This window comes from Melanotaenia boesemani, chromosome 4 (assembly GCF_017639745.1).
Source record: "Melanotaenia boesemani isolate fMelBoe1 chromosome 4, fMelBoe1.pri, whole genome shotgun sequence".
Taxonomy (NCBI): domain Eukaryota; kingdom Metazoa; phylum Chordata; class Actinopteri; order Atheriniformes; family Melanotaeniidae; genus Melanotaenia; species Melanotaenia boesemani.
The window spans coordinates 4,207,875-4,219,819 of NC_055685.1; the positions used below are offsets into that span (position 1 = coordinate 4,207,875).

The following is an 11,945-nucleotide window of genomic DNA, read 5'->3' on the forward strand; positions in this document are numbered from 1 at the left end:
AAAAGTAGTTCCAGGGTGATGTTCAGCATGGTGTAAAAAGTAGTTCTAGGGTGATGTTCAGCATGGTGTAAAAAGTAGTTCCAGGGTGATGTTCAGCATGGTGTAAAAAGTAGTTCCAGGGTGATGCTCAGCATGGTGTAAAAAGTAGTTCCAGGGTGATGTTCAGCACAGTGTAAAAAGTAGTTCCAGGGTGATGTTCAGCATGGTGTAAAAAGTAGTTCCAGGGTGATGTTCAGCACGGTGTAAAAAGTAGTTCCAGGGTGATGTTCAGCACGGTGTAAAAAGTAGTTCCAGGGTGATGTTCAGCACGGTGTAAAAAGATAAAAAATAAATAAAAAGTCAAATAAGATTAAAAATAAACAAAAGCATCGTTGTGCAAGTCAGCAGAAGTAAAATACTGTATGTGAAAAATTGTGACTGTTTTTTTAATAATTCATGCATCAGAGGGTTAAAGCATCAGGTTTAGCATAAAAAAATGTAAACAAATAACAAGTAAATAAAGATAAATATGACTTCCAGCATTAACTGTTTACACATAAGAACTTATACAATTGTTCTTGACATCAGTAAAACACCACCTTTCAAATGGAGACTGATACCAACTTAAATCTTTTATATTTTCTCTCTAAATTGTTATGATGAAATGATGAAGTGAAAAACTTTGTGTGATGGCTCTGAGCATGATGTAGCAATCAGGAGTTTATAAAGACAGCATGGTTACGGAGAAAGATGAGATGGAGCCATCTGAGGTCATTTTGACGACCTCAGAGAGAAGAGCTGATTTTTCTGTCAGAGGTAACATTAGTTCAGGGTTTTTTTCTTCTTCCTCAGGCAGAAAATCTCCTGCTGGATGCCGACATGAACATTAAAATCGCCGATTTTGGCTTCAGTAACGAGTTCACATTGGGCAGTAAGCTGGACACTTTCTGTGGCTCTCCTCCTTACGCTGCCCCCGAGCTCTTCCAGGTGAACTGCCCCCACCACGCCTCTAAAACACTACCCTTTTTTTCTTCAAACACACCCACTAAAACAGTTTAACTCATTCATGGCAAAGCCACCTTTTAGAATAAGTCCTGAAACCCGAGATTGGTCATTACCAAGGCTGTCGGAGAGAGATGAGAGGAAAACTGAAGATGAAAATCAATGAAGAAACAAATATACATCCTTTTACAGATGTGTTGATCAGAAAAGGAAAGAATGAAGTAACATATTACTGATTTTCACGATTGAGATCTGATTGAATTTCCTTTTTAATTCTTTTTTAATAGTAATGCCAAAAAAAGACTAAATAGTAGAAATAACCAGGTAAATAAGCTGCAGTGTTGAATCACACTATTGTGATTCAGAGGGGAAAAAACAGAAATCAGTCATTTTCTCTGATCTGCTGCAGACTGAGGACTTCTGGGTAATGTAGTTGTGTAACCCTGCAGGGGAAGAAGTATGACGGGCCGGAGGTGGACGTTTGGAGTCTGGGAGTGATTCTGTACACGCTGGTCAGTGGATCACTGCCCTTTGATGGACAGAACCTGAAGGTCAGAACCCAGTAGACTGAAGAATAGAAACACTGGATTTATAAACAGAACTTTAGAACTGCATCATCTTCTCTGGAGTTAGTTATGCTTCTGCACAGCGGCTGTATCAAATGTATCTGAGGTTGTTGTTCATTGTATTAGAACATCAGACTGTTTTCTGGACATGCATTGGTTAATTAATCAACTGCTTTATACAATAGACATGCCCTGCATGTTGCCTGCAGCAGTTAACTTCCAGTTACATTTAATAACAGCATTTAGCATCAAATGAAAAAGCAAGTTTCCAGATCCAATTATATGTTAACACTTAGTCCTTCTATGATATGGCCTTAACAGTTCTCACATCATTGAACCTGGACATCCATTAATAGCTTCTGTCCTTTCAAGGATGCTCTACAGGTTCTCAGTAGGGCAGAGGATGATGGTGGTCCCACCATGAGGTATTTCTGTTGCATGGGATGGAGTGATGTCTTTACAGCAAAAGAAACGCTTCTTCCTTTTATACCACAGCAGGAAATGCTCCGTTAGAAACTGGACGGATTTATCAGAGGCCACCATAAAGGGTCCTACCATCTCACTCCCCATTATTCCAGCCCAGAACATGACAGCCTTGTTAGGACATGGTGGACATCCGCCAACCATCCAGACCTCCATCCATCTGAACCATCCAGACTTCCATCCATCTGAACCATCCAGACCTCCATCCATCTGAACCATCCAGACCTCCATCCATCTGAACCATCCAGACCTCCATCCATCTGAACCATCAAGACCTCCAAACGTCTGAACTATCCAGACTTCCAACCATCTGGACCATCCAGACCTCCATCCATCTGAACCATCCAGACCTCCAACCGTCTGGACCATCCAGACCTCCATCCATCTGAACCATCCACACCTCCAACCGTCTGGACCATCCAGACCTCCATCCATCTGAACCATCCAGACCTCCAACCGTCTGGACCATCCAGACCTCCATCCATCTGAACCATCCAGACCTCCATCCATCTGAACCATCCAGACCTCCAAACGTCTGGACTATCCAGACTTCCAACCATCTGGACCATCTAGACCTCCATCCATCTGGACCATCCAGACCTCCAAATGTCTGGACCATCTAGACCTTCATCCATGTGGACCATCCAGACCTCCAAATGTCTGGACCATCCAGACGTCCAACCGTCTGAACCATCCAGACCTTCATCCACCTGGACCATCCAGACCTCCAACCGTCTGGACTATCCTGAACTCTCCATGTGGACCATCCAGACCTCCAGAGGTTCTCCTGCAGCTTCAGACACCTGCTGCTGCTCATCTTTGTGTTTTAACAGCTGATCTCTGAATACGATGCAGTTTCCCTGAAACGTCCAGTGTTTTCATTCCTGTCTCAAGGCCATTAAACTATTTCACTCTTTTCATTTACAGAAAAATCTTTCTTTTCCCCAGACTGCATGGAAACTGGAACTGTCTTAATAAGTAAAATTAAATTAAGCTCATCTGGGAATCCAGTGATTAAACTTGTCTGAGATTGTTGTCAGAGATCTAAACAAACAGGAGAAAGTAAACAAAAGCAGAAAAACTAAAACCCAAATGTTTTATTAACTGAAATCCAACATTCAGTATCATCAGGTTAGTATTTATTACTTGATCATATTAGATGAGAAGCTTGGGGCCCACATTTACACAAACACGCTCAAAAACATAGTTTATCTCACATATTTTCTTTTCATTCTAAGCAGTTGTGTGGAAGTTTTGTCTCTCAGATGTAAAACGTTGTGCATGTGTGTGCAGGAATTACGGGAGCGCGTTCTCAGAGGAAAGTACCGGATCCCCTTCTACATGTCGACGGACTGTGAAAACCTGCTGAAGAAGCTGTTGGTCCTGAACCCTGGGAAACGAGGCAGCTTGAAGGTAAAATGGCCACCTGAGGAATTAGAACCAGCAGTCTGCAAAGTTTACCTTAAAAAAAATCAATCTCTTATCCAAATGTCAACCAAAAGCTTAGAGTGAGCCTTCCTTAAGCTGCTTCACCATTAAGGCCTTTAAGGCCCATTTATGCTTCCTTAAGTGCGTTAATAGCGACGTACATTTCAAACGTTTTCATCGTCCTCATACTTCCATGCGTCTTTTGTGTGGCCATGGTTGTTAAGTCAACTCTTTTACTAGTGGGCAGTGTTGAGTTCAGAGTTCACTCCCGTGATCTGACGTTAGTTTCAGACACTGTTTGGCAGCAGTAATGCGTCGCTATAAAGTTATTTCCAACCACCCAACACACCCTAAACACTTGCATACAGTATTTATTCAAAAGCTCGCACAATTTCTACATATATTGTGCTCACCTTCATTCTTATTCTGCTTTTTTTGTTCTCTTCCTGATCCTCCTCTGGTTTGTTTCTTTCACTGGTTGCCTGTCAGCTATTCTGCTCAGTACTGCCCCAGCAATTTCCACAAGTATTGCTCCGTCTTCTGCGTCAAGTAACGGATAGCAAATAGACCAATTATGCATGAAGAAGTCTGACGAAACTGTCCGTCTGTCTGCATATCCGTCTTTTGCGTCGCGCATAAATGGGCATTTAGAGTCCAGTTTGAAGATGTTTCTGTAGACCAACTGCAAAAAATGTCTTTTGTTTTATCAATTACTCAAACCAGATGATTAGTGAAGCAGTTTTACATAAAAAGATACGTTAGCATCTTATAAATTATTGTTTCTTGAAACATCTCACCTAACTGGTTGTTGCTGACAGCATCACTGCTTTCCTGTTTGTTTCTCAGCAAATCATGAAGGATCGATGGATGAATTCTGGCTATGATGGAAACGAGCTGAAGACGTACACTGAACCAGAACAAGACTTCACTGACCTCAAACGCATTGGTCAGATATGGAATAGATCCTTTAGATTGATTTGGCAGAACTGGTCATCAAAGTTAGACCCATAACTGGTTTCTGACATATTAGAGTGGACTGGTAGAACTGGGTCATCTGCAAAGCAAGCGAACTGAATGTTGTATTTACCGAGAATATTTAAGAAATCCAAGAACAGAACCCTGGGATACACCGGAAGATAAGTAAGGGTGGCGTGGGAGATTGTGTTGAGGGCTGCTTTTACATCAAGGAAGGTGAGAAGTCAAGTGACAGCAGCCATGAGGAGGGCATTGGTGCTTTTCAGTATGGTGAAGCAGCTTTCATCCACTTCAAATGGTAACTTTTTATAAAGATAATTGAAAGAGGTGAACAGTTCTTTTTTCCAGGATTTTAAAAAGGAAAGAGAGATTGCAAATTGGATGAAGGTTAGTGAAATTAGCACCAGATTTTAACAATCAGAGTTACTGTACTTGATTTGTGAAAGGCAGAAAGAGAGGCAGGGAGAGGATCAAGCTAGCAGGTAACTGGTTAGCACATGATTTTTCCTCCTTCAACAATAAACACACACCTCATTTATCAAAGTGCCTAAGATCAGATTATCTACATTTGTCCAAATACCTGTAAAAATAATTTAGTTCCCACTGGCCTCAGCTGAACTTAGTGTTTAAAGCTAACTAGCGAATGTTAGCATGCTAACATGCTAACATGCTAAAATAATGAACGTAGTGCTGACTATAATAATATGATTAAAGTGCACCCTTAAATTCTAAAGCAGTTGTCTTCCAACCCGGAGGTCAGTGGATCAATTCCAGGCTTTCCCTGACTACACGTCAACATGTGTGGTGAATGTGTGAATGTGACAGGTAGTGTAAAACACTTTAAGTGGTCAAGCTAACTGGAAAAGAATTGTATAAATCCATTTACCATTTAAAGTCAGCTGCAGTTTCCCTACATGGTGTTATAGATCATAAAACATGTCATTGTGATTTCCCTGCTGGTTTGAGTCGTGTATCTTTTGATCCTTGCGATTAGCATCACCATCTTGGTTCGTAGAATCCACACATGATGAGTGAGGTGTGGATATATCATCATTATTTTTATAAATTCAGCTCTTCAGGGGTCTAATGCAAGCTACTGTAGCATATCTGTCTTGTATGTAACCAAACACCCATATTTGACCCTTGTAGCATTGTTTTTGTTGTTTATTAGTAGAAATGGCCCTAGGATTTTCCGTGTTTCTTTTGAAGACTGTAAGCTATGTCTTTGTGTGTTTTCTGACTAACCAGAGCTGATGGGAACAATGGGATTTTCTCAGGAGGAAGTAAGGAAGGCGCTGGATGGTCAGAAATACAACGAGGCGACTGCAACTTATCTGCTGCTGGGGAGAAAATCTGCAGAGGTTTGTATAATTCTCCACTTCTACATGTTTTTTCTTTATTCCTGCAATCTGGCTTTGTCTTTATTTGCCCTTTACATACATGATCCAGCACCATAAAACAGCCACTCACAGTTTAAGATTATTCTGATTTCGCCTCAGACCACTTTGAGCACCGACCATAAACTGTATAAAAAAGATGGGAGGAGCCTCCGTGACGTCACCCGTAGGTTTCTGAAGAGCAAAAGTGAAGCTCGTTGGGCGTTCTCACCGTCGCCATCTTGGTAGCGTCATGCGTGTACCAGAAAATACAAAAATGGGCAAAGAGGTGGAGCTGAGAGGGGGACTGTGAAGGTGGGGGTGGATGATTGGCAACCATCAAACTTCATGCTGCCTGTAGCTAATAGCTAACCGAGTTAACCCTGAGAAACGGTAGCTAACCAGCTAACGGAGGTAGGCGGGCTAAAGCTAAGGCACGCTGTAAGCCAGCTAAAAACCGCGTTTATGCTACACTCTCCCTTCTTTCCGCATATATTGGATACCTGTTAATCAAAAGGACACGCACCTAATTATGCAGAATTTCAAGATTAAATACCATCCAAACAGATGAGTTAGAAAAAATTTCACTCCCCTCACAGTTGTCATGAAGGTAAACTTGACCTATTAAGCCTAAAATGTTTTTTGTACCAGGCTTTAAAAATGTTTATTTCTGCTGTAAAGTTGGTCTTTTTAACATGGGAGTCTATGGGGATTTGCTCTGTTTTGGAGCCTGCCCCTAGTGGATGAGGTGTGAACTGCAATTGTTTTGCACTTCCGCATAAGCTTCACATTTTACCGTCAGAGGTTGCCGCCTGGCTTCCACCCAGAATTCTTTGCTGTGTCTGTCTTCTAGTGCGAAGCCTCCAGTGACTTGTTCTCCAGCTGTAACAGGGTTCAGAGGTCGCGGCCCATTAGCGACATCGAAGGCTCCAGTCAGTCCCCTGCACACACTCACAGCACAGCAGCCACTCAGAAGCAGCGGCGTTTCAGCGATCACGGTGAGTTCACGTCCACTCGGAGATGATGTCATCTTTCACATATACTAACAACGTACGGATAAATATACACCATTATTACTGAGTATTTCAATTATGAGCATTTTTGAGCAGTTTTTCGGTGGTCTGTGTGTTGTGTCTCAGTGGCGCCCTCCATCCCCCCACCCGTCTCCTACACGAAGAAGCATCATGCCAACAGTGTGGAGACTGGCAAGAAGGAGGAGCCGTCCTCACCCATGGGAGCTCCAGACCGCAGGAAGTCTGCCACAGCCTCAGGTGTAGGTGTTCAGGTTTTAATCTTCTTAATCTTAAAAAAAGTTTTGTTGCAGTCGGCTGGTTTTCTTAGCTAGGTAAGTATTTTTTATCAATTAATTTGTATGAACACAGTTATAAATTGGACTAATGTGGATCAGTTTCAATTGGATCACAGTGAATTACCTTGAACTGATTATGTCTGTAAAGGGCCTTGAGATTGCTTAGTTGTGAATTGACATTATACAAATGAAGCTGAACTGAATTAAATTTAATTGGCCAGGGCTCAAGTTTTACAACAGAAATGACCAAATATTTATTCGTATCTGTCATTGAATAAAAAAAAACACAGTTTACTGCTTGAAATCTGCCTGAGGATAAATCCTGAGTAGCCCTCAGACTGTCAGTTTGAAGCCCGCCGTCATTAAATGATAAAGCTACAACTGAAAGGATTTTTGGTGAGACACAAATACAAGGGTTGTCAAGAAGACACCCGCCCACTGAAATACAGACAGTAATATTGTTTTGCCTGTATAATAATTAGTCTGACTCTTCAGTGTTAGTTTTAATATGTGCAACTAACAGGCTTAATTAACAGCATGTTAAACCAACTTTACCAGGTAAATTATGTATTAACACAACTCTGTAGCAGTAACGGGAAGCCATCCCATTACAGTGTCACAGTGAGATGTCACCCAAATATAATGGTAGGGGAAACACTGTCATGTCATTCTTATTTTCATGATGACGTGTTTATTTCTGCTCGGTGGAGTCTTGAGTGGGAACACTGGCTTCCATCTATCACAGGAGTCTTTAACCAAACATATGACCCTCTCTGGAAATCAGATCTCTCAGATCTGAAACCACAGTAGTGTCGCCGAAGTCTTAGACCAAACTTAGATAAAAAAACTGTAATATTAAAAAAAACAAAAACAAGTTAGATAAGCAGTCTTGTTAGAAACTATATCTAAAGTCCACAAGGTTCTGAAAGTATCTCAGTGTTCTGGGGAGGCTCGCTGTGTGTGACCTGTGTGCATGAAATTAAGATATATAATTCCTGTTAATGAGGAAAAATATTAAATCTTCCATTTAATTCTGGGGATTTTCTTACTGATTCATTAGAAATTTAACTTCTACATATTTCTGTTCTTGGATGTGGGCAGCAGCTTGAAGGTGGCAGTATTACAGTTTTATACTCGGTGTGTCATGTTGGTTCACATTTATCTGTGTGTGTGTTACAGAGCATGACTCGGAGACACACATATGTTTATGAGAGGAACAGCAGTGAACGCCACTCAGCTGCTATTCCCAATGGGAAGGACAACAGGTGAGATGCATTGTGGGAGTTTTTAACTGATTAAAAGCTGAATTTTTCTAAATAAAAACCTGATCTGTCTGCGTTTTAGTCTACCTGAAGTACCTGCTGCATCCCCCTTCCCATCACCAGGGGCAACCGCCTCTTCCACACGCCCCCGTCACGTTAAGTCGATGTCAGCTTCAGGACATCCTATGAAGTCCAGCCTGCCCCCCATCGATGACAACGCTGAGTATCAGAGGTGAGCAGTCCTGCTGCCAAATCACAGTAACTGGGTGGGTAACGTATCGCTGTGGGCGGGACCATTTTTCAATTGAAATTTGAATTTATAAGACAAATTCTACTTCAATAAAACAATATTCAGTCAATAAAATACAATGAAAAAGAAGTATTTTCCTGTAGTGTCGATAAACATTTGCCATCGCATAAAATAGTATCCATTTGATATTAGCTGTAACGAGACTGATTTAACAGAAAACAGAACATTTCATTTAAAGTCAATTTGTAATTTAACCAATAGTACACTTTATAATTAAATAACAGACAGTCTGAGGCTGAGATCAGTTAATCAAAAAACCTAAACAGAGATACGTTCTGACCCATATGGATCAAATTTTACACAAAACAACACAAACACTCAGCTCACAAACATCAGGAAACATCTGCATCAGACAAAAACCAGACAAACTAAACATGTAATTGACAATGCTCCAGAGACTTTCTGTTATTGTGTGATTTGGTGATTACATACACACATAGATTAAATATACAAACACACACAACTTGCAAATATCAGATAAGTTTCCTCAATGCCTAAAAAGTGCATATGGGAACTGATTCTACTTGTGATGATTCAGAACTATTGTGAAAATAACTGTTAAATTATTATAAATGGAAATTATATTTAAAAGTATATAAATTAAAATCAAATGGCTGGATGGGAGGGCCGGGCTTGTGAATCAGCGGGCTCACAGGGGCCCACCTATAGCGCCTGGTCTGGAAGTGAAGAGTCTGGTTCGTCCTCTTCAAAGTGGAACTCAGCTGGTTATTACTTGTCTCTGTGGTAACAACATGTCCCCGCCCATCCGAAGCTCCCAGCATCAGGCGCCGTCATCGCCCTCAGCCTTCAGTGTCACCAGCAGCAGCACCACGCCCGACCGGGCCCGCTTCCCTCGGGGCTCCTCCTGCCGCTCTACCTTTCACGGCGCTCAGCTTCGGGACCGCCGGCCAGCCACCTACAACGGGCCACCCACGTCGCCCAGCCTGTCGCAGCACACCACTGCCCCTCAGGCCACGCCTCATCGTGGCAACTCCACCTCCCTCATCGGCAAGCTCACCTTCAAGTTTGTACGAAGGTCAGTAAAAGCTGCCCAACATCTGAACAATTAAATAATTAATAAAAAGTTCTTTGATGGTTTTATCTTTGTATGACATCAGTCTCAGCTGGCCTCCTCTGATGATGTTTGTCTGGTCTCCCTCTTCCAGGAGCTTCTCAGGTGAGCCCAAAGAGGAGGCTCGGGAGTTGAAACCTCGGTCCCTTCGCTTCACCTGGAGCATGAAGACCACGTCGTCCATGGAGCCGGCTGACATGATGAAGGAGATCCGGAGGGTTTTGGATGCCAACAACTGTGACTATGAGCAGCGTGAGCGCTACTTGCTTTTCTGCGTGCATGGTGACGCCCGACAGGACAGTCTGGTCCAGTGGGAGATAGAGGTGTGCAAACTGCCCCGCCTCTCACTCAACGGCGTGCGCTTTAAAAGGATCTCCGGTACGTCCATAGCCTTCAAAAACATTGCTTCCAAAGTGGCCAACGAGCTGAGGCTGTGAGCAGTCGCAATGAAGGGAGTTTCTCCTCATTTTCCTCACACATGGCCGCCCTGTCCAGGCTGACTGCTGTATGACTCTGACAAGTTTCCCCCTATAATAACTAACACGTTACTATTCAATGTTGTCACTGAACGTCGATACAACTGAACCTAAATATTAAAGTAGCTGTGCAGGACGTGGTTCAGTCTTCGGTTTTGCTTCTCGACAACCAGACAAGACTCCCCGCCTCAAGTGAACGGATCAGATCAGGAAAAACCCTACAGCCAACAACCTGAAAACCGAAAAGGAAAACCATATGTTACTATTTACAGTGCTGATGTGAAACTTTATGTGGCCTAATCACTGTTTACCTGCACTTAAAATACTTTGTTTTTAAACCTTGAACATGGTTTGTTTCTTGTGAAGTGGGAACCGGATACCCTGCACTGATCATTTAGACACTCAGATTTCTAAATTTAGTTTGAACAAAGCAGCATGTCAGTGAGCGGGATCGCAAGCAGCTGCATGTGAGCTGGATTTTTACAGTTACTGCAGTGCACGGCTGCGCATTCTCCAGTATTTTTACCTACATGACCAGACTCTAAACAGTAGTCTGCTTTCTGGAGTGCAACGCTACCACTGCTCAGCCTGTGCAGCATTTTTAATGAACTGAAGTAGAGCAGCTAGCTGTGATTCAAACACAAGATTCAGCTCATCTGTGAACGTGTGCTCATGTTGTCTGAGTACCAGCTAATTATCTCTCCGATCAGAACTGCAGGGACCGATCTTAGCCTGCTAAAATCAGCTAACCTAAGATAAGTTCAGACTAACTGTGCAATGCAGTCTCACTCCAGAGTGTGTAACAACGTCATCCCATCTCACCCAACATTTCCCACGCTGCTTTCCAGCTGAATGTGACACATCGGGTAACGTTCGTTAACAAACTAGACAAGGGGTTGTTGTGTTGCTTAGAGTAACTTATTAATCTGGGAGATATTGGGAAATGTAACGTTATTTCCTCTTATCAGAGGAATGCTGTGACCAGAAAATAGAAATAATTAACACAAACAGATCGTGAACACGGTGTCCTGCAGCCTAAACGAGTAGCAACTATGTCAAATATCTGACAAAGTAGGAAAATAACAGCATTTGCAAAAGTTTAAAACTATTTCTTTACCAACTTTTAATCACTTATAACAACCAGATTAGTGTTTTATATTCCAGTGTGGATTGTCAGTTATTAAAATCAGTTTCTGACAGATGACTAACTGAAAAACAGAAATCCTCTGACATCTCCAGATAAGTTACCCTTATCAATAAATGCAGGCAACTGTCTAATGTCGTTAGTCCAGATATCCATGCTGCTGTCCATGTCGGCAAATACGAAGTTATTAGGACTGGCCAACTCAGTAATGGTGGCACCACAGGATGGCTACAATACGGCCACCAGTTTAGATTATGTCCACACGCCACCGAAGCCAGTTCAGGTGTAAAAAAGGTGGCAAAAACTAGGATAAAGGCTTCAAAATCCCCACAAAACTGCTGTAGTACATATTACAAGGTTGTGGGGGGCACTATGATGATTAAAGATAACACTCCAAAGCTAGAACAAGACGTAGCGTGTGTGCAGATAAAGGTTCACTGCGTGTTGCAGGAAGTTCACATTGAAAGAAGAGAAGATGTCTGAGGATTCAGTGCAAGGCAAAAGAAAAACATTTGTTTGGACTGATGAAGTAGGGCTTCTACTTCGAGTAACGCTGGACTACA

At 42.2% G+C, this 11,945-nt stretch overlaps 1 protein-coding gene across 1 annotated transcript in view; it reads left to right on the forward strand.

Moving 5' to 3' along the window:
• mark1 (MAP/microtubule affinity-regulating kinase 1) overlaps window positions 1–10,583 on the forward strand; it is a 32,382-nt gene extending 21,799 nt beyond the window's left edge. The window contains exons 8-18 of the mRNA XM_041983071.1: window positions 832–966; window positions 1,431–1,532; window positions 3,324–3,443; window positions 4,305–4,404; window positions 5,682–5,794; window positions 6,663–6,807; window positions 6,949–7,082; window positions 8,298–8,383; window positions 8,463–8,612; window positions 9,463–9,726; window positions 9,857–10,583. Of these exons, the coding sequence (XP_041839005.1) occupies window positions 832–966; window positions 1,431–1,532; window positions 3,324–3,443; window positions 4,305–4,404; window positions 5,682–5,794; window positions 6,663–6,807; window positions 6,949–7,082; window positions 8,298–8,383; window positions 8,463–8,612; window positions 9,463–9,726; window positions 9,857–10,199 (1,692 nt within the window). The 3' untranslated portion in view covers window positions 10,200–10,583. The remainder of the gene's footprint in view (window positions 1–831; window positions 967–1,430; window positions 1,533–3,323; window positions 3,444–4,304; window positions 4,405–5,681; window positions 5,795–6,662; window positions 6,808–6,948; window positions 7,083–8,297; window positions 8,384–8,462; window positions 8,613–9,462; window positions 9,727–9,856) is intronic.
• The last annotated feature ends 1,362 nt before the right edge of the window (window positions 10,584–11,945 follow it).